Below are 26,124 nucleotides of genomic sequence, written 5' to 3' on the forward strand. Positions count from 1 at the left end.
GATCAGATAAATTTGTGCAAGCTTCCCTTCTCGACACCGACTCAGGCCGTGCACTTTGCTTGAAGGGATCCTGCTTTTAAGTCTGCGGTTTGAAGTTATCAGCAAAGAGGCTGATCACTGCCAACGGCGGCAGTCAAGTGTCCACAGCACAAAACCACTTCTAGGAAATTAATTGCAAATCAGCAATGCATTTCACACGCTGCTCTCACTCTTTGCACACGCTTGAGGTGCTGAAAGTGAAGCATTGCCCTGCTTTGTGTGCTGCTAATTGACTAGCAAAGGCAAAACCCCAGAGATGAGGTTTCCACCACTGGCTGCCGGGTGCCCAGCAAACCCAGAGCCCGTGAAGTTGGAGCCAAGCCCTAACAACCACTAGGATTTTGCTGGGCTTGCTTACTGCTCAAAAATAAGCGATTTTAAATCACTACAGTGAAAGCTGCCAGAAAATGGCAAATTGTTTGTAATACTTGGACTGCTTGATGACTTCGAGGAAGTCACTAAAAGCAACCTTTTCTATTGGATCACTATTTTGGGCTGTTTTCACTTCTGAGTCTAGAAATTGCCTCTCGCTTCCAGCCCCTGTGACTACTGTCCCTGGTTAAAATTGTGGGGCATTCACTCTGAACCCAAAATTTCTGCACAGCCCATCACCCGTGGGGACTGACGCGTCTGCACACATGCTTTCCCCGGGCCCAGAGCCCTCTAAGCCCAAACCTTCCTCGAGGCCAGAATTCCCACCCAAATTTCCCTTCCTTCGGGAGGGCCAGCAAGCTGTGTAGCACTGGCACCTTGCAACCAGAACAGCCACAGCTGGGCATCAGGTTAAAGTCCTAGACTAGAATTAGCATCCATACGACAGTGGAGCTTCAAAGGAGGAGCAAAAAAACTTTTGATACCATATGCATCCTTTGCGTTAAACGTTTGCTAGAGGGCTAAACTGCTCGCCCACTTCATCTAACACTGGCTTACCTGCTGGCATCCATTCCCAGGGATCCATACCCAGGATCAGGTAGAAAACCGAGATCCCTCCAGACCCGGTTAAAATAAAGAGCCAGTCCTGTTTATGAGAGCTTTCACCTCTACGTACGGAAGCTATCGGTATCAACACTCGCAGTACGCAGTGCCACATACAGGATCCATACAGTCGGCCGCACAGCTTCCTCCTGCGTTTTCTGGTTCCCCCCACCGACACACAGACACGCTCGCAGCTGAGCAAGCAACTGTTTGAGCTGGAAGGGGATTTTTCCTACCTGTATTTCTCTCTAGCTGCGGCTGGCACCCTGTAGCAGGGTTGGCTTCAACCTTTGCAGCGTCCTCCCTGCTTGTACTACTGCGCAAACCCGACCTGCAGGGAAGGAAGGACAGCCCACAGTCCCTGCTGCAGCTTCGCTGTGGGGTCTATCCGTCTCCAGCAGCAGCCAGGCTGAGCCCAAGGAGGCAATTTTGACGGCTCTTTGGTCAGAAAACACAACTCACAGCCCAGTGCTAATCCACGGCCGCTTGTACTTGTTTCAGAGGCTGGCTCTCTCGCCCACGCTGATTTAGCAGATGTTAAGAACCTCCACGTACAAAATTACTCTTATTTCATCGAACCGTTTTAAAAGTCGCACCTTTAGTTAATCCACATTGGACCCAGCCTCAGCCAAAACTTTCATGTCGAAGAAGAATCATCTAAAGTTAAACCAGCTTTTTCTTTTCAGGGTAGAAAAAGTCGAGCTTCCCCTGGCTTTGGAGCACGTAGAGCTCAGGAAAAGACTCTCCATCCTTGAAACTAAACCAGGCACGCACGCAAGGTTTTGTCAATGTGCGTTACAAGCACAGCCCACCGCAGCAAAGCCAACGATGCTGTCGCCCTGCCCAACCAGAAAGAGAGCGCGGAGGCTGCGAGGGCACCCACTCCGCATCCCTACCCGACCGCGGCACGTGCCGATATACCCGTGCCGGTGCCGTATAACCCAGCCCGCGGTGAAACGATGGAGATCCATCGCAGGACGCGCCGGACCTGCTCACCAAGGTGAGGACGTCGAGGGTCTGCAGTTACGCCCAGCGCGTGAGGGAGCGAGTCAGCCAGGAGGGAGAGCTACCAGCACCTCAGGGGGCTGCAAATGATCCGTCGGGATAAATTAGCACCGGACCCGCTCCTTACGGTGGTGGGCTGGGGAAGAGGGAGTCCATCGGCTTAGATGCCCTTGCCCCGGGAAAATGACGTTAACCTCCAAGAACGATGTAAAGAATTAGCAACCGTACTTGATAAATTTAAATGTTTTTTTATTAACAATCATTTTACATTACAAGGATAATATGACAAAAGGAAGGTTCTCGTGTACATACTATGATATATCAACATAGCTCTATTCGTATCCAGTGTCCTAGGTCCTTTCACACAGGTACTATAAAGCATAGTCTGTAAAGTAATAACATTTTAATGTTCTCCAAAAGAGTGATATTAACATATTAATACATATGTAGTAATAGACGTCTAGATATTTTTCTCTCATTTCGCGCGTGTGTGTGTGTGTGTGTGTGTGTGTGACGGGTGGGTGGGTGAGAAATTGCTTGAAACAGTTCAGCAGGGCTGTGCTTGGATGCGGATATGGAGAGGTTTGAGACAAAAAAACCTCGTTTTTCTGGAAGTAGAAACGCATTTTTGCCAACAGTCGGGTGAGTCTATGAGGACGCCATGACTGGCAGAAAACTCCGTAGCCCCTCCTATAGCGTTCGGGACATTACAGCATATGAGACGCGGTTCCCCCACGTAGCCCAGCGAGCTTATTCGACGTGAGGTGCAGTGCATGGGAGCCCCTCGCCGGGCGGCAGCACCGCCGTCACGGGCGGCGAGCCCACGGGCTGAGCCTACGCGAGCGTCAGTGGCATCCGAAGGAGGAGGGCCGGGGGCGAGGGAACCGTCTCTTGAGGTTCGTGAGGAACGAGGTGCCGGGGAGCTCCCCGCCATCGCGGCCGAGGGGGCTGCGGCGGAGCGGGGAGCTGCCGGCGGGCGGGTTTGCGGCTGAGGTGGATTACCAGTTGTGTGGAGGAGAGAGGGCTGGGAGAGGGCACCGAGGCGTGCGACGGGGCTCGGGGAGGAGGTTTGGGGGGGGGGGGGGGTGAGCTTGCACAGCGTCTGCTCATGCAATACCAGTGTAACGAGTCATTCGGCCGTCGGAATTACAATTCGCCCTCCTCCTCCCGACCCGAGCCGACGATTAGAACGAGCGGCGAGGAGCGCGGCGGTCGCCGGGCCGGCCGTGGAGCTGCAGAGCCGAACCTCCACGCCTCCCCCTCCGACCCTCGTGGGGAAGCAGCACCGTGACCCGCCGCCCGCCCGGCCAGGGGACACCCCTTGGGTCCAGGTGCCAGCCGAGGGCTTCGCCCGGCGGCGGGTTCGGCGTCCTACGGGCGGCTCGGCGAAGGGAGGCGTGGAGGGATGAGGCAAGCCGTCCATCCCGCGGGCATCGGCAGACCCTCGGGGAAGGCTGATCCATTGCCCGGATCCAACCCTCCCCGTCCCAGCGCGGGAACGCCCGTCGTGCACAAACAGGCGTCTCTTCGCACGGGCAGGGCGAGAGGGTTGCACGCTTCGGTCTGGCAAGGTCAGCGTGCCGCGCGTCGGGGCCCAAAGGCACCCACGCGGCACCGACCGCGTCTTCCACGTTCCCTTTCCTTCGGAAAAAAAAAAAAAAAACCACCCGGGGCCCCCGGCCAGGCAGGCTGCTCGCTGGCCGAGGAGCGGCTGCGAGACCCCGAGGGAGCGGAGCGGCTCCCAGCCTGACCCAAGAGAGCTGCACATGCCTCCCCGACGGGGGGGGGACACACTTGCACGCTCCCGATCCTTATCGCTCCGAATTCGCCGTCCCTTCCCCGTTGGCGCTGCCCCAGCTCCGCGCGCCACCCCTGCCACCTCTGACCGACCGCGCGGCGGCAACCCTCCCTCCGCTCAGAAATGCCTTTTGCTCTCCCGCCGCCTTTATCCCAGCGCCGCGGCTGCGTCGCTGACCGATGCCCGCGAGCGAACCCGCGCTCTTGGCTGGGCGCCGCACGAGGGCCCTGCCGGTGCGGGGTCTCCGCCGGGGAACGCCGGGCGGAACAGCGGAAAACCGCGTTTTCGGGGCACCGGTACCTGCAGCTGCCGACCGCGTCCGTGCAGAGAGAGAAAAGTGCGTATGAGGGCGGGATATGGATCTGTCCAAGTGTGAACACACAGGACCTCAGCCAGAGGCTTACTCGGGAGAAGACAAGGACGCTCGAGCGCTTTCCCCCACCAAGACATTCCCCTATTACACAAACCTTATTTAGCACTTGGTTAACATGCCAGCAAGGAAAACCCCTTGCCCTAACCACAGCAAAGCCCCTCTCCGTAGAGTGCTATACACGTAAATGTAGGCCTCAGTGTATGGCTAAAACTATCCCAAAGTCCAAAGTCTTCAGTGTTACGTGCCTTGTGCCAGAACACAGGGCCAGCCTTACACAAGGGTGGTTGAGTCTATCTCTATATTATATCTTTATATCTATCGAAAACATAGAAATATATAAATATATAGGATTTTATTTATAGATATATAAGCATGTGATTTTAATCTTTTGTACTGTGTGTATATGTACTGGGATGTGCGTATATACAATATATAGACCATATGCATATGTACTGTATACATACACTAGCTTACATGCACACACATCATACGTGTCTCCAAGGGAGACAGGAATTGCATAGGCATTACTGCATTGAATACAATGGCTGGGGGAGCAACGTACCATTTCTCTGCTTTTAAGACCTCTTTCGACAGGGCTGAGAGGGGAATCTGCAAAAGCAGAGGCTGTTGCTGCTTATTTGCAAGCCGGCTGTCTCGGTTGTCTTGCCCACTGGTCAAAAAAACAGCAACCCTCACGAGATTAAGAAAGAAAGGGGACCCCGAAGACCCCGCGGGCCACCCTGTTGAGTTTGTGCTGCGAGAAAGAGACGGACCGAGCCTGAATCGCGTCTGAGGAGCCGTATCAGCAAAAGCGCGACCAGCACGGGGGACATCGCCAAGGTCAGCTCCAGACCCAAGGCAGACGACACACCGGGACCCTGCCCGCCTCGTCCCCTCACAAACCCCCCTCCCCGTGGCTCCCGCGTGCTTTTGCTGGTATGGGAAGAGCTTTGGTCTCTTGCGAGGATTATCCCTGCCGAGTTCAGTCTCGTGGCTGGAGGGCCCGGACCCCTGCGGCCACCGGCGAGCCCGGCAGAAGGACACGTCTGCGTGTGCTTCACGGATTTCTGCTTCATAGCAGGGTAAAAGAGGCACGGAGCCTGAGCAAAAAGTGGGGAGGGGAAATTGGCAACCAAAAAGCCCACGGGCCAGAAATACAAACCCGAGGGTCTGGAGAAGTGTGCATTATTCACAGTCAGATGCCACAGCTAAGACGCGGGGCGGGGGGGTAGGAGAGAATAAAGAGCTCATTTGAGAAAAAAAACTAAACCGTTCTCTCTTTGCGGCCGAAGCGGTTCAAGACGCCGCGAGCAACACGTTCAAAACAACCTCCTCTCGCTCGCTCAGCGCAGGAGGAAAGGCATCGATTAAACCCGACGCGCGGCCATCTCGGAGCCAAGGAGGGCTCCCTCCGCGCCATGCCAAGCCCTCCCCATGCCTGCCGCTGACCCCCCCCCCCCCCGGCCGGGCCCTGGGGTTTGCAAACAGGGCACGGACACGCGTTCGCTCCCAGGCGGGGCACTGGGAAGCCGGGGGCACTTTGCATTGGTATTTCTCCCTCCTCCCTAGCTTGCTTCGTGCCGGCAGTCACGTCTCCATCCACAGACCATCCATGGGAGTAACAGCTAGAGATCTGAGATAGGTGGGTGAACCTAGAGGGAAAGCTTGCAAAGCACCTCTGTTTGTCTTTTCTGACGTGGGGGCGAAGCGGGGGGGGGGGGGGGGGGGGAATTGTTGGTGTTGGGGGAGCTGGGCCGGGCCGGCTGCTTCACCGAGCGCTCGTTTCCCCCCTCCATCGCCAAAGCAAGGGGTGTCCGACCTTTCCCATCGTGGGTACCCACGACATCCCGCGGCAGGGAATCACGCTTCCTACCGACACCGCTCGCAGGCGCGCGCGCAAAGTTATCCGCAAAAGAAATAAGCGCCGTCCCTTTGCCGGCTGGCCGCCTGGAGAAAAAAACCGCCGCTCGCCGCACGTTTCGCTCTGCCGTTAGGAATAAGAGCAGCCGGTGAAAGACGTCACTGATGAGAGCGGGATTTGCAAACGAACCGAAGGAAAGGAGCGACGAATTAGAGGAATCGCTTCTGAACGAGCGTCTGGCAGCTCTTACCTTGCCGACAAGGCAAGGCACCATTTTCTCCCCAGTGGCAAAAGTAAAGAGGCTCAGAGCAGGAGTTGTAAACAGGCCTCTCGGGTGGCTCAGCACAAGCCCCGGGGGAGCGATCCTGTCTGCAAAGGTGTCCGGAGACTGTCCGCAAGTTTCCCTTCCCTCCATGGAGGCCAGGCACTTAGACGGGTCTCTGTGACAGAGCCCCGTGCCGAGGAGCTTTCACTGCTGCAAACAGAAAGGCAGGTGATTTCCAACCCCCCCCCCCTCAAAGAGCTATGGAGTTGAGCAAAGGAAAGAGGAGATGAAAAAAAAAAGGGGAGGAGGGAAACTTGTCTTTACAGCCTCTCCGACAGCCACAGCAGCTTGCATCAAGTTATCTTTGTTACTTTTGCTTCTGCTGCCACGTGCGATCTCGACAAGGAAGACTCTCCCCCACCTGCCCATTCCCCCCCGGTGCATCAATTCACTTCTTGTCTCCAACACCTACGTTCACCCTGCCCATCTCCAAGTCAGAGACTAACGGAGCAGCTATTTTTCTACCTTTTTTGTCTTTTTTCTTTTTACATCTCCTCAAATTTTCACCAAGGAGGGAGCCCGCCGTCTCCCCGGCAGGGAGCAGCTCCGTGAGCTTTTCGGCAGCACCACGAGCGGAGCTGATTCACCAGCCTGGAGGGCTACAAGCACCTCGGCGTGGAGAGATCCCTATTTTACGGTCGGACAAACAACCGCCCAAGTCTGCACAGCTGGCGGAGGGTTTCCAGTTTAATTTTTACTCCTCTAGACGAATGGGTCAATTCGATCACATCATTTACTGGGAAAGACAGGAAAAAAACGATGCGAACGAAGCCTTTTTTTTTGTTTGGTTTTTTTTTTTTTTTTTTTTCTCTCTAGGTGTTGCATATCGATGCCCCCCACCCCGCGCTGCGACGGCGCGACGCCCTGACCTAGCTCGCGACGTTTCCGTGAGGATCGCGGGGAGAAGCGCCCGGCGCCCGCAGTTCGGCGGGCAGGAGGGTGGTCCCGGCGCAGGTGCCCCCCGCCCCGGTCCTGCCCCATCCAGCCCGGGGGCTGCGCGCATCATCCGAGGTAAGGCAGAGGGGACGCAGGGAGTTAAGTGCTACGGAGGGTACCCCACCCGCCCAGCCCTTGCCGCGACATTCGCGGGGTCCGCTCTAATCCCCTCGGACCGCCTGGCCGAGGAGCCCCGTTTTCCGGCAAAGGGGGGAGCGTCGGGACGCGGGGATCGGCCGCCGCTCGTGCCGCGGGTGGGCTCGGTCCCTCCTCGGTCCCATCGGGACAGAGGGGAAAAACACTTCCAAAAACTCTGACCGACACCGGTCTAGCTGTTCCCGTGGGGTCTGAAAGCGGAGCCGGTAGGTAGCAGCTTGGCTGCACGCCTCTGCCCGGCGCTGGCTGTGTAGTTCTGCCGAGGGCAAAGGGGTTAGCAGGAGGTGAGCGAGACCTAGGTAGAAGTGCGTGTTTTGGTGGGGAAGACAGTGCGTGAACCCTGGCAGTGAAAGTGACTCCGAGAGAGATCGGTTCCAAACATGCTACATCTCCATTGAAAACAAACAAAAAAGTTTAAAAAATAAAATAATATTATATATATATATATATATTTTTATATAAATGAAAAGCTATCAACTAGCAGCAACGGTTCTAGAGATATCTTAGCACCAAGACCAAGGGCAGGGGGGTAACAGGAGAAAGGAAAGGTTCAGTGTTGCTGATACCACCATCATGTTTCCAAACAACACAGCTTGGCACAAAGCTCGTCCCTCTGGGAAGTGAGAACGTGTCGGCTCGGACACCTTCTGGACGACAGGTTCTCACTCCCACGATGGTCTGGTCAGGTTGGTGCTGTCCATGCCACATCAGCGGGGCAAGGCACTAGCATCTGTGGAGTTTTTGCACCTTTTTTGTTTGTGGTTTTTTTTTTTTTCTTTGTTTGGTGTTTTTTTTGTTTTTTTTTTTTTTGCTTTTCTAACCTGAAGTGATATTGTGTGAATGCCTGGAGCTCATTTACTTTAAAAGAATAAAACAAAGAAGAACCCCAAGCCCACAGAACAATCTCTTTGTGATGGAAGGTGCCAGTCCCCCATTCACATTTCAGCTGGACTCCGCATCCCTTCAAGAAAGGAAGAAATATTTTGCGGGAAGAAGCAGAGCATCCCTCCTTCCTGCTGTCATCAGTCTGCTGTGCTGTGGAACATGTTACCTTGGTCACAAGAGAATACGTGAACCTTTGTACAACGTCATCACATGAATATAATCCAAGATAATCTTGCATTGATAGCTCCTGCCACCAAACCGCAGCAGGTTTTTCTTTCAGTCATACCAAACAAAACAAAACAAAACAAAACAAAAAACCCACAACAATCTAGGATTATAAAGACATAGTATAAATAATGTAAATTAGAATATAATTTTTTAAGCCTTTGAATCTCCACCCAGAGATGGCTCTTGACTCATTGGCTGTCTAGCTTCCACAGCAGCCCTGGTTTTGAATGAATAGTTGTATATATATATATTTTTATCTCCTACAATATAAAAATATAAATGCAAAAAATTTCCCCCTGCCTTCTCTATTTTGCTATTTTATAGTCTGCACATGACATCATGTTATAATATACGCATGATAGACTGGTACTACGGTTATCATAAAAGGAGCTGAAAGCCAAGTATTACTCTACAGCCCAAAAGTAGGGAGAACTGAGAAAGGGGCATCACAGTTTAGTGGAGGCATTTGTTTCTAAATCAGAAGAAAAACCCAAAATCACGCCCCCAGCCTTTCCCTCCTGCCAGTCATCTCTGTGAGTGAAGAAACCTCCCACTCGAGTGAAGAGAACTGGGGGGAGCTGGAGAGACGGGGGCAACAGAAACGCACGGGATGCTCTGTCGGAAATCAGAAATCTGACGGTCGTCAACAAAAGGCTCAAATGGCTCAATAACTGGACTGAACAACGGAAAGAGAGGCAGAGATTAAAACCGAGTGGGAAAAAAACAACCAATCAAACCCCAAAACAAAACAACACAAAAACCAACCCAACAAACCGACAACACACATACAAAGGAAACCACCGGGAGGATGAGGCTGACAAAGACCCGTCGTCTAGCTTATAGATCATTAGGTTTGAATATGTAGAGTATGGCCCCAGCACATGCTTCTAAAGAATGAAATGTTGCCACCTACACTGCAGCTGCCATGGTTGGAGACACCAGTAAATGTCTAAACATTGTCTCAATCTTTAAAATTCTGCTTAGCTTCTATCAGACGCACATCGTCTTAAATTTTAAATTTTCAGTGTGGGTTTTTCCTTAATATATATAATATATATATATATTTTATATAATATACCAAAGTTTAGAGTATAGATTAAAAAAATTATTCAACAGCTTTCTGATCTGAGGCATTCCTTCCTAAATATCGGGGTAAAACTCAGAGCCATGGTCCATGCTCTGCAACATCGGCTTCTGATCAAGAGACGACATCCTGCTCAGCATTTCGGCTGACAGTGCGTAACTATTGCCCGACTTCTCCTCGAACCAGCTATCTAGCGCCCTTTTGCAATCGAAGTTGGCAATGGGCGGCCCGTTAACGGCAATCGTCAAAAGATCACTGAGCTGCTCCAGCGTGAGCCGAGAGCGGTTGTTTTTGCGCACTCTCTGCAGGGCGTTGCGCCCCTTCTCACAGCAGGCCGATGAGGTGGGAAGGACTTTGAGGATCTGAACTATTTTATTTAAGAGGGGGAATCTCTGTTTGTATTTACAAATGTGACTGAGCAAGTCTTTAAAACCGTTTTTGGTATAATAATCCACCTTGAGTTCTCGCCACTCCATCAGCAGACTCCCTCGGGTGTCCAACCCCTCTCTGCAAACCTCTCTGGAAAACGATGGGACCGTCTCCAGGTGTTCAAATATTTGTACCATATCCTCCTTCCCATAGCTCATGAGCTCATCAGTGCTTCTGGGCCAAGCTGCAAGGTCAAATACCTGACAGGCCTTCACAAATGTCCGGCTACGGGAATCGAACCTTTGGGCTAGGATCACCTGGGTCTTCTGGCAGATCTTTTCTCTGATCGACTGGAATTTGGCTTCAGCCACCCGTAGGTTTTTCACAGCGATGCCGTTAAAGCTTTCACGGAAGTTTTCCTCAAACTCCTGCAAGTACTCCCCAGGTGAGTCTGCTAGCCGGCTGATCTCCTGGATGGCCTCCTCTATTTTATCGTCCACTTGCGACACAAGAAGGTACTCCCCTTGGAAGACGTAGGCAAGGCGTGAAAGCACAGCAATCACATCCAGCAGGAAGTAGATGAGTTTAATCGACTGGTAGTCCATCAGGAACTGCAGGAGGGCCAAGGCAATGGCAGAAGCGTCCGCCCTTTGGGTCTGGCCGCTGACGTCTTTGAGATGGGCCACAACCTCAAGGTAGTCCTTGATTAGAGCATTGAGCACATTCTGCTCCCCAATGATCCACTTCACCGCTCGAATGTCCCCCAAGAACTCGGTCTCCTCGCACAGAGTGGCAGCAGTGACCCTCAACTCGCACATGAGGCGGGGAGAGTAACGATAGAAACTGAGCAGTTGCTTCAAATTGTTTTCTAGCTCCTCCAGGCATGGCAGTTCCTTCCCACTGATGGCATCCAAAATTTCCAAGTGGGGCCTGTGCACCATAAAGGGCAGGCAGAGAAGCCAGGGCAAGGTTTTTCTGATTGTCATGAACAAGTTGGCTCTCAGGCTGGCGGTAACGTTAGCACCATCGACTCCCAAGCCAATAGTTGGCTTCTCATCCTGCAGTCGTATTCCCAGGCTGGAAAAAGCCCTGTCTAACGCTTGGAGGTAACTGTCTGTTGTAGAAAAGCCGAGTTCCTGAAGAGAGAGGAATTCGGTCGCCGGAGGCCCGTCGCTGCTCGTGTACTGCACGTAAACCGCAACCGTGTCTGCAAGCAAGTCGTCGCTCTGCCCGTCCAGAATGATGCTGAGGAAGGGGGACTGTCGGATGCGTTCAACCAGGTCCTCTCGAAGAGCCCGGGCGATATGGTGGATTAAGATTTGGCAGTCTCCCTCGTTCATGTATTGATCCACCACCTTGAGTTCACACTTTCTCAGTAGTTCTGCCAGAGGCCGAAAGTCGTAGTAGGGCCTGCCCTCCAGGGCCAAGTGGTACGCCGTATTGAAGAGCAGGGTCATATTTCGGCACATTTCCTCTGTCTTCTCTGGGTGCATCCTGAGCTTGTAAAGCTGCAGGCACTTCTTGTGGAGGTTGCTCTGGCTGTGAAGCTTTATCGTGTGTATCTTGAACTGCTTTGAGCCAATGATGAAGGCTGAAGTCCGAGAGGATTGCACTGTGTACTGCCTACAGACGTGGCACCACATTTCATTCAATGTCGGGGAGTACCGCAGAAACCAAAACTTTTTAAGCCACTCTTGCTTGAACCGCCGTATCCTCCGGCCCGTCGCAGAAGACATCTTGGAAGGCTCGTCTGTAGCAGCAATCATGTCATTGGAAACCGATTCATCAGCAGAATCCACCTCTTGGTCATCGTCCTCCATGATGGTGGGAACAGAGATGATGCTTTCTGAAGCTGTAAGAAAAAGAAAGGGAAAAAAATATGGTATTTGCAAAGTTGCTGAGCTAGAGAAGCATCCTACTGGCGACAGTAGAGCATTGCCTGACGAGCTGGCCACAACCTGCCCTCTCCTGTCCGCAACGCACTACGGGTAGAATTTGAATCACGGCTTTGAAGAGAAACAAACAAACAAACAAAATCAACGTTTCTGCATATGAACTTTGTCTCCAACATGCCACAGTGGACAGCAAGAAAGGACACTACATCCTGGCCACTTGCACAATACATGGTGTGACCCAAATATTCCCTTTGATGAAGGCTCCTGGCTGCTCAACAGCACATTCCTGGGAGGAAATGAAACGTATCTTCAGAAAGGGATACATGGTTGTGTTAAGGCAGTGGAGGAAACAGAGAGGGCTTTCCAACAAGGGACACAGCGGGACATCATTTCATACACAAAGAGCGCACATTTCAGTGTTACCACAGAGTCATTCAGACTTTCTCGGTAGCACGTGAGGCACTGCGGAGGGACTTCCGCTGAAAGAGAATGCATCAAAAATACAGCAAACAAACTGTCTGCAATGGAATGTCTTTTTTATTGGCAGTGCATTATCGATTACAACGGCAACAAATAGAGCAAGTTGTCATACAGAGTCTTTCCCAGACAGTGTTTTCCACTGTGCCCACAGCTGTGTCAGCTCCTGGCCCGCCCGGTCACAAAACCTGACAACGAACCTTCCAAGGAACCACGCGTTCACCTGAATACTCAGAGCAAAATGCTTTAGATGGGTACACAGCACACAGGCATCTCACTACTCTCCTTAGGCAGGGTTTGGAGAATGCTGTTACTCGGCAAGGCTTACCTGTGGGGTCCGAGAACTCTTGGAGCTCAGGTACCTGGGGCGGTAGCACAGGTGGCTCGGGTAACTTCCCAGATCTCAGCATGTCTAACTCGGCCTGCAGCTCCCGGATCTTCTTCTTCAGTCGGATGCAGTTGGGGCAGAAGGAGGTGGTGGGGATTTCGTGGGAGTTGCCTTGGGCAGAGGCCAGCGACAGCTCGGTCGGGCTGTCTGCTGTGAGTGACAGGGGCTCTTCTTCCTCATCTTCAAGGATGCCCACCTCTTTGGCTGAGCTGAAAGAGGAACCGTGGGGGACCTTCCATTCCCCCTCGCTCCGGTTTCTGCCGAGGTTCAGGGAGCCGTGCTGCACGGCACTGCCACACCTCTCGAAGATGTCTTCAGCCTGGTATTTAGACACTTTTCTGAGGGAAACCGGTGTACTCATTGCTAACTGGTTTTCTTCAAATTTCGCAGACTCCAGGGAAGCCTCCAGGACATCTTTGAAGATGAGGTCAATCTTTTTTTTCTTTGTTTGGGGGTGGGATTCCCCCTCGTCACAACTGCGCTTGTAGGGGCTCTTCCCTTGCTTTAAGGTCGCAAGCTGGAGCGGCCCCCTCGCGTCCTCTTGATTTTCCACATTCTTTTCTGACTTTTCCCTCTGCAACTTTTTGTCTCCTGGAAAGGAAAACGAGGGGTGGGGATTATCACCGGGAACCGAGCAACATCCCTCAATCTAAAACTCAAACGAAAAAAGAACAAAAAGGTAGGCTGAACCCCTGCAGGTCTGCACGTTGCGTTACAAGCCAGGGAACTGACACAACTCAGTGGAAACCGAGGCTCGCGAGAGGAGGAGCCCTGCTAATGGGCACGTCTGCAAAAACAGAGACAGTCCTGGGTAGCCACAGCAGAGTAGGACCCACACACTTTAAAGAGAAGAGAAACTACAGGCAGCTTGTTTAACCTAAAGGTATAACCAACCTGAGCTAGAAGGAGACTACGAGGTGAATGACTGATCGCGGTGGAACCTAACACCCAGAGCCCAAGCGCCGTTTCGGCTGGCTGGAAGACCTGTGTCTGTTTTGACTTGGTAAAAGGTATCAAGTGTACAGCAGTGCAGCGAGAGATTTGGACCATTTCATGACAACCTCAGCGTCTGTGCACGCCACCGCACAAAGTTTGCAAGCCCCTTTGCTCTCGTTCAGTTTGGAGGCTGCTCCAGAAATGCAAAGGTAAAGGAGTAAAAATAACTTGCACTCTTAAACCCCAAGGTACTCATTGTCAACTGAACTACAACGGGTGAATGCCCTCCAAGGATGGGACATCTAGCTTGTCCCGGTGGAGTCTAAGAGCGTGGCCATTCAGTGATTAAAAGAAAAAAAAAATAATAAAAGCAACCTCATACAAATCATTAATTGCTTAAAATAAAGGGAATAGCCAGATTTCCTTACCTGGAAATTCAAAAGACGATAGGATTGGCTCAATTTCCATCATTCTTCTATCTTGTAAATAACTTCAAGCATTGATGGCTTCCCAAACAAGACGCTGCTTTATGCTGATTTTTGGTTTTGTTTGCTTTTAAAGTGTATTCATGCTTTCGTAAGAGTTACGGAGCAAAAGCTACCATTCCCTCTCTAAGGAGAGCAATGCTAAGAATGCAGAAAAGATGCAAGACTCGAAACAGTTAGAGTAAGGCACCGTAAAAAGGGCTGGCCCGAATGGCAGGGATTTTGCACTGGGTTTGGATGCTGGCTGACAAACCCAGCCACTTCTTGAGTGAATCCGTAACAACAGATCTCATTTTCAACACATTGACGAGAATTTCTACGGGCAAAGCTTTGAGTCTCTGCCCTAGTATTTCCCCCGTTACAGACTAAAACGGCTACTGGCAGAGGTAGGGATTTAGTGAATGGATTCTTCTTCTTTCTCAGTGATTTTTTTCCCCCAACCAACCGAGTGGTTCAGCCCTATGGAAAAGCTATAGAAATCACAAGACAATGCCTCATATTATTGGTCTCGACTCCACTGACAAGGCGGGTCAGAAACTACCAACAGAAACAATACCCGGGAACCACGTTATTTTTCTGTGAGTTAATAAAGCGTGCCTCTTCACTCGGCAGGCTCATCTGCAGGGGATTTGAAATCTTCTAAATAGAAAGTGACTCAACGGATTTTGGTGCTGCTCCCTGACCACCTCCCAGCGCCCTCCCAGCTGAGGCTGCGATGTCTCTCGCAAGTCTAGCAACGGCTCAAGCGATGCTCCGTTCTAACAACGTCTCTGTGCTTCTTTTGCGAACGCAGGCTGAGCCCAGCTTGCCGCAGGATGAGCTCGCCGAGACGTCGTGGGGTTTCTAGGATGGTCTCCGCAGCCACATGGGTTTCTACCTGAGTGTGTGGTAGGCTACGGCGGGTCCTGAGGAGCCCGGGGGGCAGATCTTCACCACACTCGGAGCACAAAGCAGGCTGAGAGTTACCATTTCAGCTCCCACAAGCCACGGCACCATGACAAACCATGACTAAAGGCATGTCTGTATGGCAGGGCAACCGCTCGTAGCCTTGGTGCCCCTCCAGAGCAGCTGCTCCGAGGGCACAGTCCTTCTCTTGCAATACTTTCAGAAAGTACTAAGCCGTCTGGACAACTAACGTGTGCATGGGATGCAGCAAAATCACTGCAGCCTGTACCTAATCACTCAGTGATGTTCATTAACATAAAAAAGCACATTCATAACAATGTTAATTCAGAAATGGGAATTGCCCAAGTACAGCCATCAAGACGTAACACTGCAAGTGCGTAATAACTCCAAGGTGATGGAGGATAACCAGCTTTTTCAGGACATCTTGTCCACCCCATGATTAAAGAGGAGACACCTTTTACCAAGTCAAGGCAGCAACAGCAGCTGTGTAATAATATACACAAGAACCTTAATTAGAAAGTTATATTTAGTGTGGCTGCCCCTCTGAGGCCCTGCCATTCTGTGGCTAGGCCTGGAAAGAAATGCCCTTAATTAACTTCAGGTCTCAGCATTGTATAGATGAAGAGATGCATTAAGAATTTTTGCCTTCCTCTAGAGCTTCCTGTATTGCTGACATTACACTGACCTAAAGGACCGCTGGGTTTGTTCCAGCATGGCTACTCTTAAGATAACAATTTTTATCCAGGGAAGAACCAGTCTGACAAGTACACAGCCTCCTGTATGTTGTACATGCACGCTAAGGTTGTGAGACTAAGGAGTCTCTAGCTGATGTCGCGCTGATCCCAAATTATCTTTCTGAAGAAAGAGGAGATAAATTAAGCGAGGAAAATGGACATACAAACACACCGAGGAAATCTCTCTTTCATATGCACACAGAACCAGCGAAAGCTCGCTCAGACAGGCTGCTCACAGGACCCAGAGAAAGCAGCATGTTCAGAAGAAAAACCTAATGCCTGTCTGTGGGACCACCAGCTTGGCGATCTTCAGGCCAGAAAGTCTCGCGACAGAGGAGCTCTGTCACCCGGGGCTTTGCATCAGGCCCTTGCAGCACACACACGACACACGACACGACACACGACACGACACAGCACAAATCCTTCTTTCGTGGTCTCCACGACAGCGGTTGCGTTATTCTTCTTGTACACCCATCCATCCACGCCACGCGGCGCTCTCACCCAGAGGCGCTCTGCTTCTAGAAATACAGCTCTACTCCTTGCACAGCCTGTGCATCACCTACTTCACCCACCGCACTCGGTCCAGCGAGCGTGGCAGCCCGAGGGGATCGGGGGACAGGGTGGGAAGGGAGGGGACTCACCGCTCGTGAGATTCCTGTTGATGGTCTCCTGGGACATGCTGTGCAACCGCTTCATGTAATCCTCACTGTACCAGACCCGCAGCTTCTCCCCAGGGCGAATGTCACGGCAGGCGCGGAAATAAATCCTCTCGCTGTGCTGGAAGGCCATCAGGTTCTGCTCCCTCTCCTCCCGGGAGATGATCACGTACCTGAGGGCGAGGCGACAAGGCAGGCGTGAAGCACAAACTCCTCTCCTGTGCCCACCCCTGCACAAGAATGACAACCACAGTGAAGCCAGAATGACCTTCAGAGAGAGCCAGCAACACAGCCAGACTGGAAAGCATGGAGTCGTAAGTAATGGTGCACAAACTGCCAGAGACACGGGACGACGAGCGTGGGCACCCAGGGAACACTACGCCAGTGGGTCCGTTTCTGCTGGGGAAGGGACGACACCAACGTACATCCAACCTGAAGAAGTATCTGCCAGTAGAGGTGACATGGACTCTCGCGGGCGTAAATACCTTTCCCTAGCGATGGAAACAAGGACTTCTGGACTCCCCACCATCACTTCACATCCCAGGGCCTCCTCCCTTGCTCTCAGGAACATCTGGAATAAGGCAGGGTCCCTCTGCCTGTCTCTTTGCCCCAAACACCATCTTCCTTTTTAGCAGATACCAGATTTCCTTGCTTCTCTCCTTTCGGACAAGCAGAATTGAGGTACTCCGGACAGAAACGTGTGCACGGGGGTATTCGCTGGTTGTCCAAAAGGAAACCAAGGACGTGCCAGTACTGGAAGGTTTTGCATTTGGGCATGCAGTGGGGTGTGACATAAAAACACAAACATCCCTGCAAGTCTCAGGAAAGTCCAGCACCACACTATGGGGCTCTCCTGGCAGTGCTGACAGGGATTTATTTTCCTGATTTAAACCAGCTAAATTTCATCTCAGCAGAAATTTATTTATTTCCACTTCAAGCAACTGGCCCTCTGTGCAACTTGGTAAGACAGAGATCTACAGCTAGGATCATGTTATTTGCTCTCACACTCCTCACGTTCTTGCTAGAGGACATGAAAAAGGCTTGGTAACACCGGTTCCAGCTGCCGCCAATACAAGCTCGTAACACCCACCCAGGACCAGCAGGAGGCCCTGTCACCATACATACAGACCTAAGAGCAGATCTCAACGGTTCACAGCTAAACAAAAGCTTTTTCTTCTCTTATGCCATGTGCCTTTACTATTCAGTACTCCCTGCTGCAGTAAGTTTAATGAAGGCGAGCGGCAAATGGCTCCTCTGACATCTGCTGCTACTAGTCCTTGCCCAAACACTCCCTTATAGCTCACGGGTATTTCTTCAGCTAAAGAAATCTGTCAATTTTTCCTTGAATGCTCTCCCCTTCTCCGGCCACGCGCATGCACAGGTAAAGACACAAGCCCACCTGCACGTGATCACACCGACCCACACACATAAGGTCAGAAACTTGGTGAAACTTCCCACAAAACACAGAAAACAAGTCGGCAGTGTCTCAGACTGCCCAAGGCTCCGGCAATTCTGGTTTTAACGTTAAGCAACTGTGCACGTGCCTGCAATCAGCTGTATTTTTCCTAGTGTGTGCTACCCAGGATGCTATGCAATCTTCAGTAATTATTTAAACGGCAGGCTCTGACACTGCCAAAATTAGCCGAACATTGGCTTTTGTTAACCCTTATGTTACTTTTGATCACAAAACAAAGGAACTATTAAACCACCAGTTTGTGTATTCGAGAAAGGACGGATGCCCGGACCAGCGCGGTGGGAAGGAGGTCCTGCATCGGCACGCAGCTAGCGCTGCCAGGCCGTCACTTTTGGGTGTTAGCGATCGCTCCACAAAAGGTGTTACCAGGCATTCAGCCAGCCACGAGATACACAACCCTTGAGATACAGCGATGTGCTGTGGTCATTCTGATGCCCTGCAGCACAGGAGATCCTAGAGGACACTCTCCCCAGTCCCAGCAAAATGCCAGGATGCTTCCCAGCGCCGGCTAAGGAGACACTCTGCAGCTGCTCTGCATCCCGCTGCCCAAACATCGGCGAGAGCAATGACAAGATCAGGTTGCCCCTGCGAAGGAGCCTGGTTACCTGCAAAGATTTATCACCCCGAAGTTGCTCACGGCTCCTTAATACAACATAGAGGACCCACATCCCCACAGCCAGCGGCACCGAGGAATTCACAGGGCAGCGGCAGGACGGTCCGGTGCATTCCCAGCAAACTGCATTTGACAGCAAGATTTCGAAAATTCTCTAAACCACAACTTTGCATGGGAAGGGGAGAGCCTGGTTAACTATTCCTTACCAGGGCTCACTTTTATTACAAAGTATTTCATCAAGCATAAGCATGCTTTTCCCTTTTGCTTTCCTCCTGCCTCTAAAGCCCTTCCAGTTTCTGCCCGAGAGCGTTCTTCAGCTCCGCCGCCCGCGTCCTGCGGCTCCAGCTGCTCCCGGCACGGCGGGGAGCCGGGAGGAGAGCGCAGGCTGAAGGCTGCGAGCTGCAGCGCTGCTGCAGCCCTGCAGCACGCTCCCCTCCTGCGTCCTGCAGCGACCGGCGCTGCCGATTTCACCGGGAGCTATGAGGAAAGCCCTTAACAGACGGTTGTGGAATAATCCAGTCACAAACGCGTTTCTTCACAGCGGCTGGCAGTCAGTAACCGGTTTACGCTCCGAGAGGAAGCTTTACATCTGTGATACTTCCCCGAGGTAACAGAAACGGGGATGAGATCATCCACATTAATGAACCGCTTTTGAACCAGCGCCGCCCAGCCCCAGCAAAAGCGACCCCAGGGGCACGAATGACACAGGTTACGAAGGATTGCATAAAACCCGAATTCCACCTCTCAGTCTAAGACACCTCACGCCGCTGCTGCACACCGCGGGTTAGGGGCAGGAAATTTCCCGAGGACAGAGGACGTCGCTCCACAAAACGGCAGCACAAACTGCCTGCTGAGGAGAGGAAAAGACTGTACCCGTCTGCCTTCGCTGACATTATCTTCCCCAGGCTGAAGCGCTCGCGTCCTGAGCGACCCTCCCCGTGAAGGCTGGAAAGCAGCCAGTCCCCCTCCTTGCTGCCGAACGTTCAAGCTGAATTGAGGCGAAAAGGCTGCCCTGGTTTAGATGCCTAGGACAGGCACGGCTACGCTGACACAAGTAACTGCGCGCAGAGGGGCACGGCCCCACTTGAACAGCGGGTTTCCCAAGGGACCGCGATCCCCGGTGGAAGAACGGGGCTGGGACCACCGCTGGGGCAGACCCAGCCGCCCAGCGCTGCTCCTGTTCCTGCAGACGGGCATTGCCACCAGCTGCATGTAGGTCATTTCACGTCCCGCTCGGTCCCTGGGACCAGCCAGGACTCAAGAACCACCACAGAGTCTGCCCAGGCTAATCGGGACCAGCCACTGCACCAGTGGAGACCATTTACGACCCATTTGCAGCTCTCGGGGCTTGGATCAACCCCGTGGCTGTCAGAGGCGCAGCTCCTTGCTCCACAGGGCCGCCTTTCCCATAGCCTTTCTAGCTAGCAGCAAAAAACCATCCTCATCTCCCTTTTTTTTTTTTTTTTTTTTCTCCGAAGCCACAGCCCACTCAGGACACCAAATTGCCACGTTTTGGCACAGCCCAGTGAGCACACCCAGAAAAACATCGTCAAGGTATTTTTTGACAGCTGGGACCGTTCCTCCCCAGGAGGGGAACGGAGCAGCCAGGAGAGACGGCGAGGAGGAAGGAGAGCCCCGCAGCTGGAGGGAGGCTCAGGCTTCTGCCCCCCCAATCCCCAGGATGCGCCCCGTGCCTCCCCCCTGCCCACCCTCCGGCTGTCCCCCCGGGGGTGCTCCGCTGACAGCCTGCCAGGGCAGAGCACCTCTGGGAAAAGGCCGCCGGCCTTTCCCAAATCAACGTCGAGCACAGAGCCAGGGCAGGAGATCCTGCCCGGCCAGAGAGCCGCCGCCACGGGGTACCGTACCTGCAAACCCTGCCTCGGCTCTCCCACGCCGAGTGCCGCCAGGAGACCCAGCGACTTGTTACCAGTTCAGGCAAAAATTATACGAGAGAAACAAATGACTCCACAGCAGCTGTGTTAAAAGGGTTATATATTTATTGCATTCTTCATAAAAATACTTTGAAGGAGAATTTTTTTCAGCATGTACAAGATATGGAGATACTGGGGTTGAGCACAGCAGTTTGCTTTGACACAGGCACTTACTTCAACAGCCAGTTAACATGATGGGTGCAGGAGGGAGTATCCTTTGCGAGCCAGTACAGAAAAGCCACTCCATCGAGGGGTCTACACAGGGCAGGAGATACGTCCCCAGATCTGGGCCAATCTGTAATAGTCCACAGAGGAAACTGGGGGAGACATCAGGCAGTTTATAGTACGAGGTCCTTTCTCCTGACCAGAGCCCAGCCTCTGGGGGCTTCTATTGAAGGCTGTGCATCCTGCACCAGGATTCTCTCTCTAAACGTGTCTGTGTGGGCAAACTGGTGACAGCGACGATGTCAACTCCCTCCAGTGCCCAGCACCTGCGGGAGTCTCCTCCTCTGCAGACCTGAGGGTTCCCGGAAGGGATCCCCCTGGACAACATCAGAGGAGCTAATCCTAACAGTAAATCCATTAAGGGAACATCAGCAGGGACCAAATATTATAAAAATATAAAATACTACCTCTAATACATAGCAGCAGCACTATATTGACTCAGAAAGCCTTTAAAACATATCACCATTTTTTCAGTTCTCTGTGATTCATAAATTAGGTCTTCTACTACCAGATTTCCCAATCTTCCCTTCAAGTGAAGAGAGACTGTGACTTTCGCAGAATACAAATGTTACAACAGAAGTAAAACGACATCCTCAGAGGAAAGTGAGCGAGTACTGCCCTGGTCTGGCACCAGCACTACGAGGAATGTCCTCTGCATGAAACCAGCGTGGGTCATTCCTCAGAAAGGAGGTTTTTCTCCTTGCCAGACCTCTACTTCCTGGACCAAGGGCCCTTTACTGCACCACTAAAAATAAATTACTTGAATTAGAATTACAGAACAATGAAAAAGTAAAAAGGAAAAGCATGTCAGGAATGCCTGACACAGCAGACATACAGTGAACTTTCCAGAAGAGAAGCTAGTGCACTATACTTTCAAAGGACAGGCCAGACAGATTAAAGAAGATCCTTCAAGATCACATAAAACAAGCCATCCTTCTCCTATACTGCACTGCCTATGTTCAATTCCTGCTGAAGTTTATATAACTTTTTGGCCAAGTCTGTAGCCCAGACGTGGCAAGACAATGCGCATCCATATTAACTTGAATAGTTTCCTGCAACCCACCTCCACGTACAATAGGACAGCCTGGAGAGCAGCGGCGTGCTAACTGTGTGTGGGTAACACCTTGGCCCTTTTCCCTGCTGAAGCGTATCATGGTAACAGTCCAGATTACTCCAGAGATGAGGGAAGCATGGTAGGTGCAGATGTGCAAATCAAGGAGAAGACAGACATCTTCTTGTAAAAAAGCTGCCACATATGTTATCACCACCTGAGGTGACATTATTAAAGCCTAGTTTCAGAATCGGGGTTGTACATGGGGAATCTCATGCAGCACTAAGCAATTCAAATGTTGTAACAGTCCTTTCTTGCATCTGTAAGGGGAAAGAAAGCAGTACAAAACCAACATGTCTAAGATTTTAACCTATATAGCTGTGAATTTAGATTGTAAACTCTTCACAGTAGGAGAACACAGTACAGATCCCACCCTAAATAACACTGAGTAAGTGCAAAGAAACTGTACTGAAGTTGACAGACTTACAGTGATACAAAACCAAACTGTTCCTGAGGTCAGAGGCAGGCCCTATATCTTTCCTTGTTTCTGTGCAGTCTCTCACATTTTGAAGAGGGTAAGGTGGTTCAAAACTGAAGATTGTAACATGCAAGAAATTAATACGATACAATTTTCTTTAAATGTTGTCATATTATGAAATAATTGTATTTTAACTGCAATCGTGAAGGGTGGCTAGGTAGGGGTTTCAGACTGGAGCAGACAAAGATTAAACTCTTTGATGTAAGTGCATGTGGGACTGCAGGATCCAGGCACGTGCCATAGCAGCCCTTCTCAGCAGTCTAAAACCACAGAGTGCTCAGACCTGTCCTCTTGTCCTCAGTGTCGTGCCTTCTTCCCTTCCCTGCACAAGCTCTGCTTTTACACCCCTCTCCCCAAACCTGTGCGTAAGTCACAGTAAGCCCTGGATTGCCCATTATTGCTGAATGCAAGACAAAAATAATGAGCAATAAGTCTTTAGAGCCATAAGGATGTATTTCTGCACAGTGCATATGCTAGTTTGCAGGAAGATGGTGGGAAGGCAGTAGTAGAGTAAATTTGTGGGTTGACTGCAAAGGGAGCTCTGTAGTACACTGTCTCAGTAAATGACATTTCACAGGCACGAGAAGAGATCAAGATAATGAATCCTATTGCATCTCTTAGCTTATAGAGCGTTCAAAGCATGGGGAAGCCAGTGAAAACTCCTAATCTCTATGAACAGAAAGATGTCCTACATCCCAAGCTCTATAAGATTTGAGATTCCTCTTTGCCATTGCAGAGGGCCAGCCCTACTATTCAGCTGCCATAATTCATACTGCTCTGTTCGCTAGCAGGGGGATGGATGGGTTGGGGCGGCTGTTGACCTTCCCCACAGAGTACTGATACACATGGAGAGGCCATGTGAGCGTGCAGCAGCTCAGGAAGGGGCATCTTTCTTTACGTTATATGAAGCAGACTAAAAATGGTGTTTTCTCTTTCGTGACCTGGTAGTCCGTGCAGAAGGAGTCTGTTTTGGGGGGTTTTGGTTAGACTCTGCACTGGGCTCAGGGGGCTGTTTTGAGCAAGCTGCTTGCAGAAGAGACCCCTGCATGACACTAGGATCCTGTATCCTATGGAAAGCCTGGACCCCATCACGGATTTCCGATAAGGTCTGGCACATCTGGCCAACCTGGCTGGTGAGGTCAGCCATCCTCTGGCCGATGACATGCATGCTGTCTGCCATGTCTCTGTGAATAGCCACCAGCTCCTGGCAGAACTGCCTGAACAGGTCTGTTTGCTGCATGTGGGAATGGAGAAGCTGGCGATCGAAGCTGGAGAGGGGTGGACTCCGGGTGCGGGGGTGCGGGGGTCTGCAGGACGAGGTGGTGCGCGGGGACGGACGGTGCAGTTCCTGCCTTTGGCTGGTAGCTTCCGAGTGCTCTGATGATGAAGAAGTGCGGAGGAAGGAGGGCCCGGAGAGCTGGTTGACTCCTGCACTGGCCCTCTGCAGCAATGAGAAGCGGTGTTCCCGAGAAGTGCCTGGCATCTCTTCGTCTTCGTCAGCTTAAACAGAAGAGGAAGCATGAATTATTAACGTGAAATCCCTCACAACTCTGACTTCTGTTTCAAGGTATCTCGAAGCACATGGAAAAAGGGGTTTCCCCTCCCCCCAGTCTGCCAGTTGAGACAAGCCTGTAGCTCCTGATGCATAACTCAACATGCACGTGCTGCAATGTTAGCATCTGGGTGACAAGCTTAGCCTTAAGAGGCCTGAAGAGCAGGCGAACCCAGTCAACCGAGGAGGAATCCAAGCTGCCATGGTCTCCTGTACACAGCATTGTTCATTGCTAGAATATAAATCCATTTCAGACAGTAGCAATGACTCCCCTTCCCCAAAACCATAAGTAGCTAGAAAACTCCAATATTTTGGAGGGACAAAGATTCCTGGCCTTTGGTTCGGTCTCAGAACACCCTGACACATTCGGTTCCTCACGCCAAAACCCTGTTCCCTTGTCATTTCTTACACCCTCTGCACTGAGAAAAGCATAGACGTAGTATTTGCTGCTCGCAAAGTCTGTACTGCAAAGCCACTATGTGGTTTGGCATCACTAAGATAAACAGGCAGTCAGGCATAGCAGCAACAGGACCCTACGTTAATTGGGCAAGTATACTCGATGCAAAACCAGAACCAAAGCAAAACACCATGGGAAAGTTCTCATTAGTCTGATGAATATCTAGTGATGTGCCAGTTCATGGGTAGAGGCACATCAAGAGTAAGAAGAGATGATACTTGTTGCAACTGCCCACTATCTCCTTGCACAAGCCGTATTCATTTTACCTCTGAAATAGCGTAACTGGCTTCCAAGATAGATGCAAAGAATGACCAAGTCCCACTTTGTCAGTTCTTGAAGATTTTTGTCCTTGCTTTCCCACTAACAACATTACTTCAGGTATGAGATAAAACCTAACGCAGCAGGACAGTGCCACCCATGAAGTGTTGGTCGACTCACTTCCCAAAAAGTTATCCCCTCTTTCTCTCCTTTGTATCCCTAAAAGCTCACAGACCAAGAAGCTGCACCGCCACACAAGAAAACTGTATGCATCCAACTGGGCAAAGAACCTGCAAAAAGCAGCTTGTGGTTCAGCACTGGAAGGTGTCTGAGAACTGTGGTGCAAGAAGATTAACTTAGAAAGCAGGGCCAGTAGATTCTTAAAAAACAGTGAAGAAGGGAGTCGTTATCATCTACCTTTTCCACAGCACTTGTGCTGAGCCTTCAGACCACTAATGAGAAATCGTTAGCGGCCTGGCCTCAGAGCATGAACACCAGTGATCACTGAGCCCCCCGCAACAGCCCTCTTGGAAGATGGTTACCATGCAGTGATCTATTAGTGACTTGCACATGACTCTCAGCTTTACAGCATTGCTGTTTTATTGGGGTGCATGCAAGACAAAGAACTCCTAATCCTTTACAAACACTTTTTCACAGACTGGAGGTAGTTGCACTTCAACTACAGATGTTCCCTCACTTGTAGGATTAGTTCAGACTTACAACCCATTAAGAAAGTCAAATCTGAACAATGTCTACCCTTAGAAGACAGTATGGAAAAGGACTAGATAAACAGATATAGAAGATGATCTTAACTTGGAAACAGCTTTCCCTCAAGCCATCTCAACACCCCACGACCACCAGAGCAGGCTGTCTTGAAACCAAACACGGCAGTAGGACCTAGCTTGACAGGCAACCCAGCATCTCACAAAACACACAACGCTCTTCTGGTGTCAAACTGAGATATGCAAGCATAAGACAAAGAGGTGTTAAGGCAATGATACTTACAGCTTGTTGATGGGCTGTCAACCACGTCCAGATCCGCTCTCCGGAAGCCGTGCATCTGGCGTGACGAATGCAGCGTCGACTCGATGGCTCTCTCGTGGGCGGTCAGGACGATGGCCGAGGGCCGCCCCGTGCTGCTGGGGCTGGAGAGGGACCTCTGCATGAATGCCAGTTTGTCCTTGGTCCTTCTCTTCATGTCGTCCCATCTGTGTTTAATGTCTTTTACAGACCTGGGGACCTGGCTGACTGATGTGATCTGCCTGGCTATGCCTTCCCAGATCTTGTCCCTGTCAGCATGGGATAGACGCATTGTCTCCCTCCCAAACAGCATGGCTTCATTTCGGGTCACCTCAGTGACCAGAATGTCCAGTTCTTCCTTGGAAAACTTGGGCTTCCTCTTTCGTTCAGCCATGTTCCTTGGGTTGAACATCCCACAAAGCACAATTGGGTAAAAGGAAATCAGCGCAAAGCATCCCCCTGCATCCAACCACTTGGCCAGTGCAGCACTGGGG

At 51.3% G+C, this 26,124-nt stretch overlaps 2 protein-coding genes across 7 annotated transcripts in view; both read right to left on the reverse strand.

Annotated features, from left to right (window-relative positions):
• Positions 1-2,251: 2,251 nt before the first annotated feature.
• Positions 2,252-7,171, reverse strand: LOC115352160. The gene is made up of 3 exons (XM_030039888.2): positions 4,077-7,171; positions 3,827-4,039; positions 2,252-3,794 (listed from the first exon to the last, which is right to left on the reverse strand). Exons 1-3 carry the CDS (start codon positions 4,265-4,267, stop codon positions 3,149-3,151), a joined length of 1,050 nt encoding a protein of 349 aa, XP_029895748.1. The 5' UTR covers positions 4,268-7,171; the 3' UTR covers positions 2,252-3,148.
• Positions 7,172-7,173: 2 nt separating this feature from the next.
• The window catches only part of PRDM11 (PR/SET domain 11), a 46,905-nt gene continuing 27,954 nt past the window's right edge, over positions 7,174-26,124 (reverse strand). For 3 of the 6 annotated variants that reach the window (XM_030039853.2, XM_030039844.2, XM_041129218.1), the window contains exons 6-8: positions 16,497-16,684; positions 12,735-13,385; positions 7,174-11,886 (exon numbers count right to left, since the gene is read on the reverse strand). In XM_030039853.2, coding sequence (XP_029895713.1) covers positions 9,722-11,886; positions 12,735-13,385; positions 16,497-16,684 — 3,004 coding nt within the window. In that variant the 3' untranslated portion in view covers positions 7,174-9,721. Of the gene's footprint in view, positions 11,887-12,734; positions 13,386-14,158; positions 15,974-16,496; positions 16,685-20,577; positions 23,844-25,615; positions 26,029-26,124 lie in introns of those variants that run through there. The other 3 variants (XM_030039867.2, XM_041129226.1, XM_041129234.1) reach the window with 3 other exon arrangements.

Source organism: Aquila chrysaetos, chromosome 2 (genome assembly GCF_900496995.4).
Source record: "Aquila chrysaetos chrysaetos chromosome 2, bAquChr1.4, whole genome shotgun sequence".
Lineage (NCBI taxonomy): Eukaryota > Metazoa > Chordata > Aves > Accipitriformes > Accipitridae > Aquila > Aquila chrysaetos.

What these genes read in the sequence shown, in the direction of transcription:
- LOC115352160 (XM_030039888.2), bottom strand. Translation starts at nt 4,267, where the DNA reads ATGTCTTGGTGGGGGAAAGCGCTCGAGCGTCCTTGTCTTCTCCCGAGT. An exon ending in GGTTTTCCGCTGTTCCGCCC is followed by an intron (nt 4,040 to 4,076) that starts GGCGTTCCCCGG and finishes CCGGCAGGGCCC; the next exon opens with TCGTGCGGCGCCCAGCCAAG. An exon ending in GAATTCGGAGCGATAAGGAT is followed by an intron (nt 3,795 to 3,826) that starts CGGGAGCGTGCA and finishes CCCCCCCCGTCG; the next exon opens with GGGAGGCATGTGCAGCTCTC.